The sequence below is a fragment of the Trachypithecus francoisi genome, unplaced genomic scaffold (assembly GCF_009764315.1).
Source record: "Trachypithecus francoisi isolate TF-2019V2 unplaced genomic scaffold, Tfra_2.0 Lachesis_group20, whole genome shotgun sequence".
In the NCBI taxonomy this organism is placed as follows: Eukaryota; Metazoa; Chordata; class Mammalia; order Primates; family Cercopithecidae; genus Trachypithecus; species Trachypithecus francoisi.
Window position 1 is genome coordinate 7,080,477 of NW_022681466.1, and position 18,920 is coordinate 7,099,396.

Below are 18,920 nucleotides of genomic sequence, written 5' to 3' on the forward strand. Positions count from 1 at the left end.
TGGCCGCTTGGATGAGCCTGGCATGCTCCTCTGCTTGTTGGCTTCCTCGGCATGCGAGCGTCGAGCCCCGAGGCTTGCTGGGGCAGTAAATGGGTTAGTGTCAGGAAGCCCAGAGGCCCTGGCCACTGTCATTGTCGCTGTGATTGTGACTGGCTGGGAAGGAGGGATTTTTCAGCCCTGAGGGAGGTGAGCAGGAGCTCCTATCAGGGATCCAGACATCTCCTAGGAACTTGGTGATTGAGGGCCTTCAGGCATCAGTGGCCCTCTGGTCCTTGGGGCTGGGCCTGCCTTGGCTGACCACGGGGCCCCTGCAGGGCATATACCAGGTGCAGCTGCGGGCCATCGAGCACGTGGATGGGACGCACGTGTGCCAGCTGCCGAAGGAGGACCAGAAGGGAAACATCCATCTGAAACCTTCCTTCTCTGATGGCCTCAAGATGGACGCGGGCATCATCTGTGATGTGTGCCCCTGCGAGCTGGTATGACGCAGCCCCGCTGGGTGGGAGGGGAGAGCTGAGCCAAGCACCCCAGGGACCCGAGGAATGAAGCGGGACTCCTGTACCTGTGCCCCATCTCCCTTGTGGGATGTCCTGAGGAACACAGGGCAGCAGAAGTGTCCAGTGGTCCCGGTCCTGCTCCCCCAACACACCCCACCATGGTCTTTCTTATTCCAGCAAAAAGAGGTGCGGTCAGCTCGCTGCAACTTCAATGGAGACTTCATGTGTGGACAGTGTGTGTGCAGTGAGGGCTGGTGAGTGGGGAAGAGAGTTGGGCATCGAGGACACCAGTGGCCCCTGATGGGAAGGCTGGGCTCCTGCAGGGACTTCACCCTGGGTGCACCTTGTACACCCAGCCGGGGGTGGGGCGACAATCAAAGAAATGGCTAAGGGTGGGGCACACCCAGTTGTTGATCAAACCCAGCTCAAAGCACTTTCAAATAGAGAGATAAATGGGCTGTCTCTAGAAAGAGATGCGAGGATTGAGACGGGAGTGACTCTTGGGGCTGGAGTCTGGATATTGGGGAACAGGCACAGGAGGAAGACTTCCTTTTTGCTCCGTGCCTTTGGTATTCTGAGTCCTGTGTCATATTGCCTGATCAGAAGAGAGCTCATAAATGCATGGCAGTAAGGACTTTAGCTTCACAACACTGGACGAGCTTGTCACAACTTGAGGCAGAGCAGTGAGGAAAGGACACTGGAAGGGATGGCATGACAGGGCACTGGGGTTTAGGTCTCAGCTCAGCCACTTCTGTCTGCATGACTAGGAGCTGCCTCAGCTTCCTCATCTGTGAAATGGGACAGCAGGCCAGGCAAGGTGGCTCACGCCTGTAATCCCAGCACTTTGGGAGGCCGAGGTGGGTGGATCACCTGAGGTCAGGAGTTCAAGACCAGCCTGGCCAACATGGTGAAACCCCATTTCTACTAAAAATACAATAGCTGGGTTTGGTGGTGCATGCCTGTAATCCCAGCTACTTGGGAGGCTGAGGCAGAATTGCTTGAACCCGGGAGGCAGAGGTTGCAGTGAGCTGAGATCATGACACTGCATTCCAGCCTGGGTGAGAAGAGCGAAACTCTGTCTCGAAATAAAAAATAAATAAAATAAAATAAAATGGGACAGTAAAAGCCCCAGCTTTCCTTCTGGGCTGTTTCGGGGAAGTGACCAGTTCCTCCTTCAGGAGTGGCCAGACCTGCAACTGCTCCACCGGCTCTCTGAGTGACATTCAGCCCTGCCTGCGGGAGGGTGAGGACAAGCCATGCTCGGGCCGTGGGGAGTGCCAGTGCGGGCACTGTGTGTGCTACGGCGAAGGCCGCTACGAGGGTCAGTTCTGCGAGTATGACAACTTCCAGTGTCCCCGCACTTCCGGGTTCCTCTGCAATGGTGAGCACAACAGCTGTGGCCAATGCTGACGGCGGGGTAGGTAGTGGACAGCGAGCATGACCTTCCCGTCATGACCCAGGTTGGGAGAGCCAGACTTGGAATCAGAATCCCCAAGTTCAGGCCCAGCCCACTCTGGATGCCCTGAGGGCTGCCCCCGAGTCCTGCCCCAACCTGGGCCTCACTTCCCTCATCTGCAACGTCCATGCCACTGCTGGCAGGAATTTCCCCTGGTTTTAAAAGTCCAACTCCCCTGAGGTTCTCTCTGGCAGTTCCGTTCTATGCCCAACCCCCTTCTCCACACCCCTAGCTCATTAGAGTGGGTGCCCCCTGCTCAGTCCTCCAATGGCTGGCAGATATATGGCATTATGATCTTTCCTCTCTCCAAAGATGCTAAATTTGTGTGTGTGTGTGTGTGTGTGTTGTTGTTGTTTTGGGACAGAGTTTTGCTCTTGTCATCCAGACTGGCGTGCAATAGTACAGTCTTGGCTCACTGCAACCTCCGCCTCCCCGGTTCAAGCAATTCTCCTGCCTCAGCCTCCCTAGTAGCTGGGACTATAGGCATGCACCACCATGCCCAGCTAATTTTGTATTTTTAGTAGAGACAGGGTTTCACCATGTTGGCCTGGCTGGTCTCGACTTCCTGGCCTCAGGTGATCTGCCCGCATCAGCCTCCCAAAGTGCTGGGATTACAGGCGTGAGCCACCGCACCCAGTCCAAAGATGCTAAATTTCTAGCTGGAGGGCCTGGAGCTTCCTCTGTATTCCCATGGGTCCAGGCCATAGGCACACAGTCTGGCCAGGAACATCAGATCTAGGCAGGGTCACAGGACTCAGACACGGCGGCATGTGGAAGGATTGGTAGTTGAATGGAGGAGGATGAATGAAAATCTACTCATCAAACACTTATGAAGCCCTCACTGTATACTTTCCAAGCCCCTGCTTTTCTACTCTTTCTTTTTTTTTTTTTTTTTTTGAGACAGAGTCTCGCTGTGTCGCCCAGGCTGGAGTGCAATGGCCGGATCTCAGCTCACTGCAAGCTCCGCCTCCCGGGTTTACGCCATTCTCCTGCCTCAGTCTCCCGAGTAGCTGGGACTACAGGCGCCCGCCACCTCGCCCGGCTAGTTTTTTGTATTTTTTTAGTAGAGACGGGGTTTCATTGTGTTCGCCAGGATGGTCTCGATCTCCTGACCTCATGATCCGCCCGTCTTGGCCTCCCAAAGTGCTGGGATTACAGGCTTGAGCCACCGTGCCCGGCTACTCTTTCTTCCGTTCTTGCTTTTGTTCACCATTTATTCTCTTCAACTGTCTGTTCCTGAGTGTGCTCAGAGAAACAGAAGAGAAAACTGGGCACCACTGGAAAAAGGCAGACAAGTGGCACAGAGGGAGGTATGAGAGAAGAAGGGAGGAAGGTGCCTCTGGGAAAGGAGGCAGGGCCAGAGTACAAAGGGCTTCAGTTCTAGTTCAGAGCAGGACTTCATCCTTTGGACAAAAGGGAGTCACTGGAGGTTTTAATTTCATTTTCTAACTATTTATATATTAACCTTGTATCCAGCCACCTTGCTAAGCACACTTATGGAACCTAATAATTTATCTGTAGATTCTTCTGCATACTTTGTGACATGTTCTTGATACTTGCAAACAATGACAATTTTATTTATTTATATATTTTTGAGATGGAGTCTTGCTCTGTCACCCAGGCTGGAGTGCAGTGGCATAGTCTCAGCTCACTGCAACCTCTGCCTCCCAGGTTCAAGCAATTCTTCTGCCTCTGCCTCCCAAGTAGCTGGGATTATAGGGGCCTGCTAATTTTTGTATTTTTTAGTGGAAACAGGGTTTCACCATGTTGGTCAGGCTGGTCTTTTTTTTTTTTTTTTTTTTTTTTTTTTTTTTTTTTGAGACGGAGTCTCGCTCTATCACCAGGCTGGAGTGCAGTGGCCAGACCTCAGCTCACTACAAGCTCCGCCTCCCGGGTTTATGCCATTCTCCTGTCTTGGCCTCCCAAGTAGCTGGGACTACAGGTGCCCACCACCTCGCCCGGCTAGTTTGTTTGTTTGTTGTTTTTTTTTTTTTTTTTTTTGAGACGGAGTCTCGCCCTGTCACCCAGGCTGGAGTACAGTGGCGCGATCTCGGCTCACTGCAAGCTCCGCCTCCCGGGTTTACGCCATTCTCCTGCCTCAGCCTCCTGAGTAACTGGGACTACAGGCGCCCGCCACATCGCTTGGCTAGTTTTTTTGTATTTTTTTTAGTAGAGACGGAGTTTCACCGTGTTAGCCAGGATGGTCCCGATCTCCTGACCTCGTGATCTGCCCGTCTCGGCCTCCCAAAGTGCTGGGATTACAGGCTTGAGCCACCGCGCCCGGCCCAGGCTGGTCTTGAACTCCTGAGCTCAAGTGATCCTCCCGCCTCGGCCTCCAAAGTGCTAGGATTACAGGTGTGAGCCACCACGCCCAGCTGACAGTTTTATTTCTTTTTCTCTTTTTTTTTTTTTTTTTTTTTTTGAGACGGAATCTTGCTCTGTCACCAGGCTGGAGTGCAGTCTTGGCTCACTGCAACCTCCGCCCCCCGGGTTCAAGCGATTCTCCTGCCTCAGCCTCCTGACTAGCCAGGACTACAGATATGCGCCACCACGCCCAGCTAATTTTTGTATTTTTAGTAGAGATGAGGTTCCTCCAGGTTGGCAAGGATGGTCTCAGTCTCTTGACCTCGTGATCCGCCCGCCTTAGCTTCCCAGTGCTGGGATTACAGGAGTAAGCCACCTTGCCTGGCCTTCTTTCTTTCTTTCTTTCTTTTTTTTTTTTTTTTTTGTGATGGAGTCTCACTCTGTCACCCAGGCTGGAGTGCAGTGGCACAATCTCGGCTCACTGCAAGCTCCACCTCCCAGGTTCACGCCATTCTCCTACCTCAGCCTACTGAGTAGCTGGGACTTTAGGCACCCGCCACCACGCCCGGCTAATTTTTTTGTATTTTTTAGTGGAGGCGGGGTTTCACCCTGTTAGCCAGGATGGTCTCGATCTCCTGGCCTCATGATCTGCCCGCTTCAGCCTCCCAAAGTGCTGGGATTACAGGTGTGAGCCGCCGTGCCTGGCCTTTCCTGGCCTTATTTCTCACCTTCTAAAGCTTGTACGTCTTATTTCTTTTTCTGACCTTATTGCATTGGCCAGGACCCATTAGAGGTTCTCAGTCAGGGGAGCAGGAGCCACATGATTGGATTTGTTTTGAGATGATTACTCTGGCTGCAGAGTGGAAGGTAGGCAGGATGGAGGCAGAATCTCCAGGGAAGGAGATTCCAGGAAAGTGAGGAAGTGATGACTTCTACCCCAGGGTAGTGGCATCCTAGTTCCCACAGTTCTGCTCCCACAGGTCTTCCCTGCCAGGTGGGCAGCCTGGACTACAGGTGCAGATGTAGCTCTCATCTCCCTTCCCTGTCCCTCTCTGCAGACCGAGGACGCTGCTCCATGGGCCAGTGTGTGTGTGAGCCTGGTTGGACAGGCCCAAGCTGTGACTGTCCCCTCAGCAATGCCACCTGCATCGACAGCAATGGGGTAGGCCTGGGCATAAGACAGATGGTGTCTGTCAGGACGACCCACCCTCTCCGGAGAGAACCCTATGGAGCGAGGAGAGGGAGCAGGCAGGGATGGGGCACAGCTGGCTCACGGGTGCCCCTCCTACCCCAGGGCATCTGTAATGGACGTGGCCACTGTGAGTGTGGCCGTTGCCACTGCCACCAGCAGTCACTTTACACGGACACCATCTGCGAGATCAACTACTCGGCGGTGAGGCCAGGACCTACGGGGTGTGGGCGTGGGAACCCAAGGCACAGGCCAGGGTGGGCAGGAGGGGCTAAGCCTGATGCCACAGGAGCTGGCCAAGGGCAAGAGGTTTGGGGAGCAGCGGGGATCTGGCAGAAGCCCACCCAACACAGTGCCTATCTGCCCTGCCTTTCCCCACCAAGATCCACCCGGGCCTCTGCGAGGACCTACGCTCCTGCGTGCAGTGCCAGGCATGGGGCACCGGGGAGAAGAAGGGGCGCACATGTGAGGAATGCAACTTCAAGGTCAAGATGGTGGACGAGCTTAAGAGAGGTAGGGGCAGGGGCTGAGGGTTGGAGGTGCTGAGAGCCTAGGCAGGGAGCATCCAACAGGGCAAGGATGTCATCACCTGGACAGGGGTTTGCAGTCTGGGCTAAGGCTACACAGTCCGGACTGGAACTCCAGAGCTGGGAGGGACCACAGAACCCAGATAGAGGACACCAAGTATCAGAAAAGGGTAAAAGCCTGAGCAGGAGGCACAGAACCCAGGCGATGGGACACAGTCTGGCCCAGGAAGGTACCAAGAGTCTTGGTGGGAGGCACCTGACTTGGGCAGGGGCATGCACACAGCAGGGGCACATGGTCACGCTTTGGAGACACGCAGCCTCCCCTCCTTGAGGTCAGATATGTTTTCTGGACACTGAGCTTCTGGGTGATGTCCAGGTCAGGGAAGTGGGGGAGGTAGGTTTCTAGACTCTGATGCTCCTGATCAGGGGAGCCCCTGCCTCACCCGTCCCTGTGCCAGGTGAGAGCACGGCTTTGCAAGGACTTCCACTCTTCCCCAGGAGGCCCTGCTGTGGGTGAGGCAGGTCCCAGAGTAGACCTGGGGTCCTCCGGGGCGGAGGGGTGTGACTGGGGTGCCCTGCTGACTGGCTGTGGGTACAGCCGAGGAGGTGGTGGTGCGCTGCTCCTTCCGGGACGAGGATGATGACTGCACCTACAGCTACACCATGGAAGGCGACGGCGCCCCTGGGCCCAACAGCACCGTCCTGGTGCACAAGAAGAAGGGTGAGCTGGTGGGACCGGGTGCAGGGAGGGGGCGTGTTGTCAGAGCTTGGCGGGGAGGGCAGGCACCACCTCCCCCTGCCTCTTCTCTCCAGATTGCCCTCCCAGCTTCTTCTGGTGGCTCATCCCCCTGCTCCTCCTCCTGCCACTCCTGGCCCTGCTGCTGCTGCTCTGCTGGAAGTACTGCGCCTGCTGCAAGGTAAGAGCCCAGGGTCCCTCCCAGGGCCTCACCTCCCCAAGGTCCCCACCCCAAGAGGGCCCCCACCCTCCACCCAGGTCCCCAACCCCCTCCTGGGTCTCCACCTCCCCAGAGTCCCCACCCCAACAGGGCCCCCATCCTCTACCACGGTCCCCACTTCCCCAGGGTCCCCAACCCCATCCTGGTTCCCCACCTCACCAGGGTCCGCAACCCCGTCCTGGGTCCCCACCTCACCAGGTCCCTCCCTGACAGGGTCCCCACCTTCCATCAGGGTCCTTCTCAGGATCTCCAACCCCCATCAGGGTCTCCGACCTCCCTATGGTTCCCCCAACAGCCCACCACCATCCCCACCCCTGCAGCTTTCTAGCCAGAGCCTTCAGCCCGTGGAGCCCAGCTGTCTGGATTCTGGTCCCAGCTGTGTGACCTTGGGCAAATTACTTAATCTCTCCATGCCTCAGTTCCCTCATCTATAAAGTGAAGGTCATAGAATTGACCTCAGAAAATGGAGCTGAAGCTTAAATTAGTGAAGTTCAGAAGGGACTGACCTGTAGCATGTACCATCGCCCCTGCCCTGCCTTGGCAAGACCCACACCAACCCCATCCAGCTTCCCAAGTGACAGTAATGATGGTGACGCCTATGAGCTCCTAGCCCGAGTCATCCTGGAGCCCCAGCCCCCAGCTCAGCCCTTGCCAGCATCCACTCTCTGCTTAGCTCAGCGTTCTTCTTTGTGCTGTCGCCACAGCATGTCCATGTGACTCCATTTCTCCGCCCCCATCACCCCATGAGGCCAGTGGGGCAAGGTCACTATGCCCCATGACAGATGGAGAAATTGGGGCTGAGAGGCAGGTGATAAATGCACAGTCCTCAGAAGGGGCTGAGGCAAGCTGAGCCCACATCTTCCCCAGCTCTAGCGCCTGCCCAGGACCCCCTCAGTCATCGGTGGGCAGATCCCTGAGAGTACCTGTTCTGGGGTCAGCCACGTGCGAAGGGCCTGGGAGCCACAACAGGGAAGGAAGGGCCCTGCCCGCCAGGAGCTGGTGGTCCTTGGGGAGAACAGATAAGAGAGAGGAAAGTGTGGAGGATGGCATGGCTGAGTGGGGACTGTAGGCAGCAGACCACACTCCGTAGTAACCACCAGTATTGTGGGTTATTAGTGTGCATTACGTAGGAAAGGAGATATGTGATCAAATAGGTTTGAGCCAGGCACAGTTGCGCATGCCTGTAGTCCCAGCTACTTGGAAAGCTGAAGCAGGAGGATCGCTTGAGTCTGGGAGTTTGAGGCTATGATTATGCCACTGCACTCCAGCCTGGGTGACAGAGTGAGACTGTCTCAAAAAGAAAAAAAAAAAAAAGATTTAAGAAACAAGTTTCTTAAACTTATTTAAGTTACAGCGGCTCACGTCTGTAATCCCAGCACTTTGGGAGGCCAAGGCGGGTGGATAACTTGAGGTCAGGAGTTCAAGACCAGCCTGGCCAACATGGTGAAATCCCATCTCTACCAAAAATACAAAAATTAGCTGGGCATGGTGGCGTGTGCCTGTAATCCCAGCTACTTGGGAGGCTGAAGCAGGAGAATCACTTGAACCCAGGAGGCGGAGGTTGCAGTGAGCCAAGACCACATCAGTGCACTCCAGCCTGACAACAGAGTGAGACGCCGTCTCAAAAACAAAAAAAAAAAAGAAATACAAAATTAGCTGGGCATGGAGGCGGGCGCCTGTAATCCCAGTTACTGGGGGTGCTGAGTCAGAAGAATTGCTTGAACCTGGGAGGCAGAGGTTGCAATGAGCCAAGATCGCACCACTGCATTCCAGCCTGGGCAACAGAGTGAGACATCGTCTCAAAAAAAAAAAAAAAGAGGCCGGGCGCGGTGGCTCAAGCCTGTAATCCCAGCACTTTGGGAGGCCGAGACGGGCGGATCACGAGGTCAGGAGATCGAGACCATCCTGGCGAACACGGTGAAACCCCGTCTCTACTAAAAATACAAAAAACTAGCCGGGCGACGTGGCGGGCGCCTGTAGTCCCAGCTACTCGGGAGGCTGAGGCAGGAGAATGGCGTGAACCCGGGAGGCGGAGCTTGCAGTGAGCTGAGATCCGGCCACTGCACTCCAGCCTGGGCGACAGAGCGAGACTCCGCCTCAAAAAAAAAAAAAAAAAAAAAAAGAAAAGAAACAAGGTTCTTCTCTGCAGGACTTCTCAGAGGCTTTGATATAGTCCTGTGCCTAATGAACCTGCAGGAGGGGCATGAGGAATGAATCCAGTGCTTCCGAAGTGAATCTGACCACAGAACCTTTACAGGGCACCTGGCAGGATGAGGGGTTCCACAGCACAAACTTTGGGAGCCCTCTGCCCCCATCCCCCTCTATGTCCTTATGTGCCATGCTTACACCCTGCCAACACCTGGATATTCTGGTGTCTGGGGAGGCACTGTCACCCCTCTGGACCATTGGCATGGGGCGGGGTGGCTGGAAGGGCTTACCTGGGCCAGGGCAGTTGTCTCAGGCCTCACCTTCACCCACCTTGTCTCCTAGGCCTGCCTGGCACTTCTCCCTTGCTGCAACCGAGGTATGGGCCTGGCATCGCAGGGGCAGCGGGGGCTCTGACTGCTCTCTTTCTCTGAGCTGGGATGGAGGGAAGCTGAACCTGGAACGGCAGAGGCTGGAGGCTCTGGGGTCCCATCTGATGAGGCTGGGCTGTGCGGGTCTAGGGAGGGGTGCCATGCTGAGGACCCCATCCTGCAGGTCACATGGTGGGCTTTAAGGAAGACCACTACATGCTGCGGGAGAACCTGATGGCCTCAGACCACCTGGACACACCCATGCTGCGCAGCGGGAACCTCAAGGGCCGTGACGTGGTCCGCTGGAAGGTCACCAACAACGTGCAGCGGCCTGGCTTTGCCACTCATGCTGCCAGCATCAACCCCACAGAGCTGGGTGAGGACAGGGCTGGGCGCCACAGCTCTGGGCAGTGTTCCTCAGGCCCTCTGTTCCAGATCTGGGATCACAGCACGCCTCTTCTCTGGGTGTGGGGTGCAGGGACAGGGCTCAGCCACCTTTTGCCCTGTCCTGATGACGCTATGAACCTCATGCCACTAGGCCACGCATCCCCGGATCCTAGCATGGTTGCTGGAGGGATGCTCTGTGGTGCCCGTCATGCAGGGAGCTGACCACATCCATCTCACTCCCTCCCACTGCCTTTCCCTAGTGCCCTACGGGCTGTCCTTGCGCCTGGCCCGCCTTTGCACTGAGAACCTGCTAAAGCCTGACACTCGGGAGTGTGCCCAGCTGCGCCAGGAGGTGGAGGAGAACGTAAGGACCCAGGAGCTAGGCCTGGCCAGAGATGTGGGTATGAGGGCGGGTGGGGTGGGCAGGGCAGAGCGAACACAGTCGTGGCACCAAGATTCGTTCACTAGGGGAGAAGGGCCTCTCTGGATCTGTGCCTGGCAGGGGGCATCCTGGTATCTGTTTCCAGAGGGCAGGAGGCCAGAGCCTGGGCCCAGGATGCGGCCCCATGGGGCATGCCCCAGCCAACCCTGAGGGCCTCTGGGTACAGAGGCTGCCTGGGTCCCCAGCCTGAGGGCTTACCATGGGGTGGCCTAGGCCCAGTCTCATACCCCTCCCTTGCCTGGCAGCTGAACGAAGTCTACAGGCAGATCTCTGGTGTACACAAGCTGCAGCAGACCAAGTTCCGGTGAGTCCCAGGGTGCCTGGGTTGGGTTGGGGAGCCACTCCTACCACCGACTCCAGGAGCTGAAGCCCCCAGGCTCCACTTCAGGGCTGTCTAGCTCACAGCACCCTCTTTGTCCCCACAGGCAGCAGCCCAATGCTGGGAAAAAGTGAGTAAAAGACTGGCAGGTGAGACAGCCCCCACTTCCTGCCCACCTGTCCCCCGCCCAGCCATCTGCCTCGTCCGTCCCTGCTCCATCTCCATCCCATAGGAAGGGAGGGCCAGATGTGTCCGTCGGGTTTGGACCTTCATTCGTTCCTTTGACCATTTCTTCAACAAATGCTAATGTGAAGTGCTTGCTATGAAGTGGCCCCTGGACTAGAGCAGGCAAAAGCAAATCAGCCCCATCCCTGCCCTCATACAGGTGATCATCCAGCCCCCCACCCAGTACTAGCGATAGCAGGTACCCATCTCCATCCGCTCCAGGGATCCTGGGTGCACCTCTGGAGGCCAGGCAGGTTACACACCTTTTTCCCCAGGTCCTACTCCAAGTCCTGGCCCTTCAGGGGGAGAGAGAGGGAGTGAGGAGGGGGTCTCGATGCAGGGACAGCAGAGCTAGAATCACAGCACATGGCCATCAGTAAGAACCATTAGCTGGGTGTGTGGCTTACACCTGTAATCGCAGCATTTTGGGACGCTGAGGCGGGTGGATCACCTCAGGTCAGGAGTTCAAGACCAGCTAGGCCAACATGGTGAAACACCGTCTCTACTAAAAATACAAAAATTAGCCGGGCGTGGTGGTGGGTGCCTGTCATCCTAGCTACTTGGGAGGCTGAGGCAGGAGAATCGCTTGAACCTGGGAGGCAGAGGTTGCAGTGAGCTGAGATCACACTACTGCACTCCAGCCTGGGCGACAGAGCAAGACTATCTTGGAAAAAAAAAAAAAAAAGAATGGCTGACCAGCATTTCTGATCCTGCTACCGGCCAAGCATGGTCCTAAGGGCTTTCCCTGTGTGGTTATCTTGTGGTTATCTTATCCAACCCTCTTGTCAAGCCTGTGAGGTAGATATCACTGCTGTTCCCATTTTGCCGATGAGGAAGCTGAGGCTCAAAAGGGTTAAGTGACTTGCCCAAGGTTATCCAGCTATCGAGAACTAGAGCCAGGGCTGGGGCTGCAGCAGCCTGGCTTGAGCACTCACACCCTTAGCATCTTTGCTGTCCAGCCCTTGATGAGGTGGGCAGAGAAGCCCATTTCACAGAGGAGGACGCTGAGGACAGGGAGGTGCCATGGCTGGGCTGAGGCTGCAGGGCAAAGGGCATAGGGCTGGCATGGGCCTGGAGCACTGCCTGCCTCTGAAGACCCTGCACTTCTTGCTGTCTTACATCCTGGCCCCTGAAGGGGAGAGGACAGGCAGGAGGGATAGGGCAGCAGGTGCCAGCCTGACCCCTCCCCTGCCTGAACCCTCCACCCTCAACCCAGGCAAGACCACACCATTGTGGACACAGTGCTGATGGCACCCCGCTCGGCCAAGCCGGCCCTGCTGAAGCTGACAGAGAAGCAGGTGGAACAGAGGGCCTTCCACGACCTCAAGGTGGCCCCTGGCTACTACACCCTTACTGCAGACCAGGGTAGGAGGGCGGGTCCCCTGTGCCACTGCCTTGTATCTCCTGCCCGTGTGGCCCTGTGACCCACCTCTGACCACCTCCCAACCCACCCAGACGCCCGGGGCATGGTGGAGTTCCAGGAGGGCGTGGAGCTGGTGGACGTACGGGTGCCCCTCTTTATCCGGCCTGAGGACGACGAGGAGAAGCAGCTGCTGGTGGAGGCCATCGATGTACCTGCGGGCACTGCCACCCTTGGCCGCCGTCTGGTAAACATCACCATCATCAAGGAGCAAGGTGGGTCAGGGTGGGGAGAGTGAGGGAGGCAGACGGGGGCTCAGGGTCACTGGTTCCTCCTGCGTAAGTGGAATTGCGACCTGGCCACGTGGCCTGGGCTAGTCACTTAACCTCTGCAAGCTTTGGTTTCTCCATCTGTAAAATGGGTAAGGGCTCTTTTATGGAATATGGGGCTGTTCACCTTGCCAAAGTGCCTGGTGGTGAGCGCTCAGTAAATGGAAGCTTCTGTTGCATCCTCATAAGGGCCAGCCCCTTGCTCCTCTCTATCTAGAGGAGGGGTTGGCCAAGACATGGCACCGTGGACATCTGACCCCTCCTGCCACCTGCGCCGGAAGCCACAGGCCTCAGGCCTGTTCCTGCTCTGCTCCAGCCCTGGGGCTGAGGGCTCCGTCTCTGGTCCTGCCTGTGCCTGGCCTCCCTCCTCTGCCTGGCCCTTCCAGGATGTCTGCTGGACACTTTGTTCCACACCCACTTTTTTTTGTTTCTTGAGATGGAGTCTCGCTCTGCCACCCAGGCTGGAGTGCAATGGCACCATCTCGGCTCACTGCAACAGCTGCCTCCCAGGTTGAAGTGATTCTCCTGCCTCAGCCTCCTGAGTAGCTGGGATTACAGGCGCTGGCCACCATGCCTGGCTAATTTTTCTATCTTTAGTAGAGATGGGGTTTTGCCATGTTGGCCAGACTGGTCTCGAACTCCTGACCTCAGGTTATCCACCTGCCTTGGCCTCCTAAAGTGCTGGGATTACAGGTGCAAGCCACTGCGCCCAGTCCCTCACCTTTCTCTGGAAGGATTTTCCATTTCGCTCCTGTGCTTTTCCCAGAGGGCAATGCATGGAGGGAACCAAGTGGACTCCTGGATTCTGGGCTGGGCTGGGCCGGACTGCCGGAGAGCAGAAGGTGGGAAGGGACTGGGCCCAGCATGCACTGACCAGTGCCCGGGCTCCTTGCAGCCAGAGATGTGGTGTCCTTTGAGCAGCCTGAGTACTCGGTCAGCCGTGGGGACCAGGTGGCCCGCATCCCTGTCATCCGGCGCGTCCTGGACGGCGGGAAGTCTCAGGTCTCCTACCGCACGCAGGATGGCACTGCGCAGGGCAACCGGGTGAGGCTCTGCCACGGGGTCGAGGGTGCAGCCCAGGGGGCTGCGTGGGCGCTGCATTGGGTTCCCAGGACAAAGCAGTACATGGCAGCTGCTTGAGTCCCCGGATGCTGGCCATGCCCCTGGCTGGCCTCCCAAGGACATGTTCACCTGCTCCTGCCACCCTGTGGCAGGGGAGTCTCACCTGCCCAGGGTGCCAGTGACACCCTGGGTGAGGCTCCATTGCTGCCAGGGACTCAGGCCAAGAGGGCTCTTTCCTCCTTCATGGGCCAGGGACCTGCCCAGACCATTCCTGTCCCCTCCTGCAACCCAGGATCCACAGGGCAGCCAAACCTCTTGGAGATAAACTCCCGCTATATGCCACAGTCCTGAGGGCTTTGGGCTTCTTGAGCTGGGATCAAAGACCCCATGTCCCCGGGCCAGACTCGTCAAGGGCTGTAACGATTTGCCCTCCCCTCGTCCAAGCAGCAGGAGCAACCATTCAAGGCAGGGAGTGCTGTGGCTGGGCCAGCATCACCTTCACTGCTGAGCCCCAGTGCTGGGGTACAGCCAAATCCAGGTGCACACAGGCTGGACTGGGTTTTAGGCTTCAGAGTTTTGTTTCTTTTGTTTGTTTCATGTGGGGTTTTTTTGCTTCTTAATTTTTTGGGGAGTCAGGGTCTTGTTATGTTGCCCAGGCTGGTCTTGAACTCCTGACCTCAAGTGATCCACCCACCTCGGCCTCCCAAAGTGCTGGGATTACAGGAAGGAGCCACCATGCCTGCCCTAGCTTTTGTGTCTTTAGTAGAGATGGGGTTTTGCCATGTTGGCCAGGCTGGTCTTAAACTCCTGATCTCAAGTGATCCGCCCACCTTGGCTTCCCAAAGTGCAGGGATTACAGGTGTGAGCCAGTGCACCTGGCCTTTCTAGTTTTTAAATGTTGGCAACAAATCCATAATTAAAAACAAAGGCCGGGCATGGTGGCTCACACCTATAATCCCAGCACTTTGGGAGGCTAAGGTGGGAGAATCACTTGAACCCAGGTGTTCGAAACCTGTCTACACATATAATGTAAACATGAGCTGGGCACAGTAGTGCATACTTGTGGACCCAGCCACTTGGGAGGCTGAGGCAGGAGGATCACTTGAGGCCAGGAGGTTTAGGCTGCAGCAAGCCATGTTCATGCCACTGCACTTCAGCCTGGGCAACAAAGTAAGACCCTCTCTAAAAAAAAAAGTTAATTAAAAAAAAAATCAAACAAAGAAACAAAACCTGGTTCAGTGCAGTAGCTCATGCACATAATCCCAACACTGTGGGAGACCACAGTGGGAGGATCCCTCTAGCCCAGGATTTGGAGACCAGCTTGGGCAACACAGTGAGACCCTGTCTCTACTGAAAAAAAAAAAAAAAAAAAAGGCCACGCGAGGTGGCGTCTGCCGGTAATCTTAGTATTGTGGGAGGCCAAGGCAGGCGGATCGCCTGGAGTCACGAGTTCGAGACCAGCCTGGCCAACATGGTGAAAACATGTCTCTACTAAAAATACAAAAAAATTAGCTGGGCATGGTGACACGTGCCTCTAATCCCAGCTACCCGGGAGGCCGAGGCAGGAGAATTGCTGGAAACCAGGAGGTGGAGGCTGCAGTGAACCGAGATCATGCCACTGCACTCCAGCCTGAGCGACAGAGCGAGATTCTATCTCAAAAAAAGACAAAAAAATTCTCTCAAAAGTAATAAAGTCTTGCCTCCCTGGGCCCACAGGCCTGTTCGGCAAACATAGGGGAGCATGTAGTCAGCAGGCCCGGGCTGCCAGGCCACATCCTATTTTTATTTACTTCTTTTTATTGATAGGAACTGTTCTCATTATTTTTCCAATGTCCCCCCATAAAAATTCCAAAGAAGAATTTTTTTTTTTAAGAGACAAGGTCTCCCTCTAGCCCAGGGTGGAGTACCGTGGCACAGTCCTAGCTCTACAATCTTGAACTCCTGGACTCAAGCAATCATTCAACCTCAGCCTCCCAAGTAGCTGGGACTACAGATGTCCACCACCACACTGGCTAATTTTGTGGTTTTTTTTTTCTTTGAGACAGAGTCTTGCTCTGTTGCCCAGGCTGGCGTAATCTCAGCTCACTGCAACCTCCACCTCCAGGGTTCAAGCGATTCTCCTGCCTCAGCCTCCCGAGTAACTGGGACTACAGGTGTGCACCACCACGCCCAGCTAATTTTTGTATTTTTAGTAGAGATGGGGTTTCACCATGTTGGTCAGGCTGGTCTCGAACTCCTGACCTCATGATCCACCCACCTCGGTCTCCCAAAGTGCTGGGATTACAGTGTGAGCCCCCGCGCCTGGCCATTTTGTATTTTTAGTAGAGATAGGTTTTCTTTTTTTTGTTGTTGTTGAGACGGAGTCTCTGTCTGTTGCCCAGGCTGGAGTGCTGTGGCCGGATCTCAGCTCACTGCAAGCTCCGCCTCCCGGGTTTACGCCATTCTCCTGCCTCAGCCTCCCGAGTAGCTGGGACTACAGGCGCCCGCCACCTTGCCCGGCTAGTTTTTTGTATTTTTAGTAGAGACGGGGTTTCACCGTGTTAGCCAGGATGGTCTCGATCTCCTGACCTCGTGATCCACCCGTCTCGGCCTCCCAAAGTGCTGGGATTACAGGCTTGAGCCACCGCGCCCGGCCGAGATAGGTTTTCGCCATGTTGCCCAGGCTGCTCTCGAACTCCTGGGATAACATGATCCTTTTGCCTTGCCTTCTGGCTATCCTGTTACACTTGTATAAAGATGCTTTGAGGCCGGGTGCAGTGGCTCATGCCTGTAATCCCAGCACTTTGGGAGGCCAGGGCGGGCGGATCGCTTGAGATCAGGAGTTTGAGACCAGCCTGGCCAACATGGCAAAACCCTGTCTGTACCGAAAATACAGAAAATGATCTGGTGGTGGTCCCAGCTACTTGGGAGGCTGAGGTGGAGCCCAGTAGGTAGAGGTTGCACTGAGCTGAGATTGCACCACTTCACTCCAGTCTGGGCAAAAGAGCAAAACTCCATCCCCAAAAATATATATAAAATAAAATAAAATTGGTCCATATTCCGATGTCCCCTTGTTTGGATGTCCCAATAATGTCCTTTATAGCTTTTTTTCTCCCAATGCAGGAACCAGTCAAGGATTTGGCATTGAATTTTTTCACGGGTCTTGACTCCTTTTATCTAGAAAAGTTTCCTGGCTTTGTCTTCCGTGATGCTGACTTTTGTTAAGACAAGGTCTTGCTCTGTTGCCCAGGCTGGAGTGCAATGCCTTACTGCAACCTCTGCCTCCTGGGTTCAAGCATTTCTCCTGCCTTAGCCTTCCAAGTACCTGGGATTACAGGCACCTGCCACCATGCTGGGCTAATGACACTGACACTGACATTTTTGAAATATCTATGTAGGTGGTTTGCAGGCAGCTCCCTGGTTTGTTTTTTGTTGTTGTTTTGTTTTGTTTTTGTTTTTGTTTTACAACTATGGACCTCACTTTCTGAGTTGGGTGGCATGAGATTGCCTCCCCAGCCATGGCCCTGGCTGCTGCGCCTGGAATTGAAATCTTGCCCTGAAGTGCCACCTAGTGGTCTTCTATGTGAAGGATTTTCTTTTTTTCCCTCCCAGTTCTTATCCTGGAAAGCTCAGGCAAGTTCCACTGCATTGAAAGGAAGCTGGGTGGCTCACACCTGTAATCCCAGCACTTTGGGAGGCCAAGGTGGGTGGATGGCTTGAGGCCGGGAGTTCAAGACCAGCCTAGGCAACATAGGGTAACCGTGCCTCTACAAAAAAAAAATTAGCCAGGTGTGGTGCACACCTGTAGTCCCAGCTACTCAGGAGGCTGAGGGAAAGGATGGGCTGAGCCCAGGAGGTCAAGGCTTCAGTGAGCCGTGATTGTGCCCCTGCACTCCAGCCTGGGTGACAAGAGTGAGACCCTATCTCAAAAACAAAAACAAAAACACAGAAACGTGGCTGGACATGGTGGCTCACGTCTGTAATCCCAGCACTTTGGGAGGCCAAGGTGGGAGGATCACTTGAAGTCAGGAGTTCGAGACCAGCCTGGCCAACATGGTGAAACCCCATCTCTACTAAAAAGACAAAAATTAGCCGGGCATGGTGGCAGGTTCCTGTAATCCCAGCTACTCGGGACAGCTACTCGGGAAACTGAGGTGTGAGAATCATTTGAACCCAGAAGGTGGAGGTTGCAGTGAGCCGAGATCACGCCACTGCACTCCAGTCTAGGTGAAAGAGTGAGATTACACCTCAAAAAAAAAAAAAAAAAAACCCACAAAAACCTGAAGCTGATTTAAGTACTCCACCCAGCAAGCAGGGATGATCTCTGCAGTGTCCATGAGGTTGGGAGGGAGCATGTGGCCGTGACTCTTGCCTCAGCCCCCAACCACGACCCTGACCCTGACCCCCTCCACTCCCAGGACTACATCCCTGTGGAGGGTGAGCTGCTGTTCCAGCCTGGAGAGGCCTGGAAAGAGCTACAGGTGAAGCTCCTGGAGCTGCAAGAGGTCGACTCCCTTCTGCGGGGCCGCCAGATCCGCCGTTTCCATGTACAGCTCAGCAACCCTAAGTTTGGGGCCCACCTGGGCCAGCCCCACTCCACCACCATCATCATCAGGGACCCAGGTAGGCAGATCCTGGGGGCTGGCTTAAGCAGGAGGAGAGGGAAGACTGGGGGGTCTCTCAACTAGGTCTGCCAGATTTAGCAAATCCAAACACAGGACTCCCGGCTAAATCTGAATTTCAGATAACAACATACACATTGGTAGGATAAGTGTGTTCCATGCAATATTTGGAACATACTTATCCTTTTTTTGCAAAATGGGCTGGGTGCGCTGGCTCATGCCTGTAATCCCAGCACTTTGGGAGGTCGCGGTGGGAGGATCACTTGAGCCCAGGAATTCTAGACCAGCCTGGGCAACGTAGTGAGACCTCTACAAAAAATAAACAAATTAGCTTGGCGTAGTGGTGCGCACCTAGAGTCCCAGCCACTCCGGAGACTGAGGTGGGAGGATCACTTGAGCCCAGGGGGTCTGGGCCGCAGCAAGCTGTGATCACACCACTGCACAGCACCTGAGCCATGGAATGAGACCCTGCCCCTCAACAACAAAAGAAAAAGCTTGTTTATCTGAAATTCAAATGTCACTAGGCATCCTGCGTTTTATCCGGCAACCCTACAGCCAGAGAGGCTGAGGTCATGTTGTCACCACACAATAGGAATTCTCCCATCAGACCCTGGCCCTTTGGCTTCAGCCTCAGTTCCAACTAACATGCAGGTGCTTCTGGAAGGGGTGGGCCAGTTAGTTCCTATCAGCCCTCAGCCTCCCCGCTGGGAGAAGGCCTGCCAGGAAGATGGGAGAGGAGTGAGATACTCA

General features: G+C 55.3%; 1 protein-coding gene across 6 annotated transcripts in view; it reads left to right on the top strand.

Moving 5' to 3' along the window:
• ITGB4 (integrin subunit beta 4) overlaps nucleotides 1–18,920 on the top strand; it is a 40,663-nt gene that overhangs the window by 13,777 nt on the left and 7,966 nt on the right. For all 6 annotated transcript variants that reach the window (XM_033182212.1, XM_033182210.1, XM_033182211.1 and 3 more), the window contains exons 12-28: nucleotides 315–479; nucleotides 675–751; nucleotides 1,676–1,878; nucleotides 5,316–5,419; nucleotides 5,552–5,650; nucleotides 5,830–5,959; nucleotides 6,572–6,694; nucleotides 6,787–6,890; nucleotides 9,420–9,453; nucleotides 9,630–9,821; nucleotides 10,093–10,196; nucleotides 10,520–10,578; nucleotides 10,700–10,723; nucleotides 12,035–12,183; nucleotides 12,274–12,453; nucleotides 13,403–13,551; nucleotides 17,967–18,171. In XM_033182212.1, the coding sequence (XP_033038103.1) occupies nucleotides 315–479; nucleotides 675–751; nucleotides 1,676–1,878; nucleotides 5,316–5,419; nucleotides 5,552–5,650; nucleotides 5,830–5,959; nucleotides 6,572–6,694; nucleotides 6,787–6,890; nucleotides 9,420–9,453; nucleotides 9,630–9,821; nucleotides 10,093–10,196; nucleotides 10,520–10,578; nucleotides 10,700–10,723; nucleotides 12,035–12,183; nucleotides 12,274–12,453; nucleotides 13,403–13,551; nucleotides 17,967–18,171 (2,101 nt within the window). The remainder of the gene's footprint in view (nucleotides 1–314; nucleotides 480–674; nucleotides 752–1,675; nucleotides 1,879–5,315; nucleotides 5,420–5,551; nucleotides 5,651–5,829; nucleotides 5,960–6,571; nucleotides 6,695–6,786; nucleotides 6,891–9,419; nucleotides 9,454–9,629; nucleotides 9,822–10,092; nucleotides 10,197–10,519; nucleotides 10,579–10,699; nucleotides 10,724–12,034; nucleotides 12,184–12,273; nucleotides 12,454–13,402; nucleotides 13,552–17,966; nucleotides 18,172–18,920) is intronic.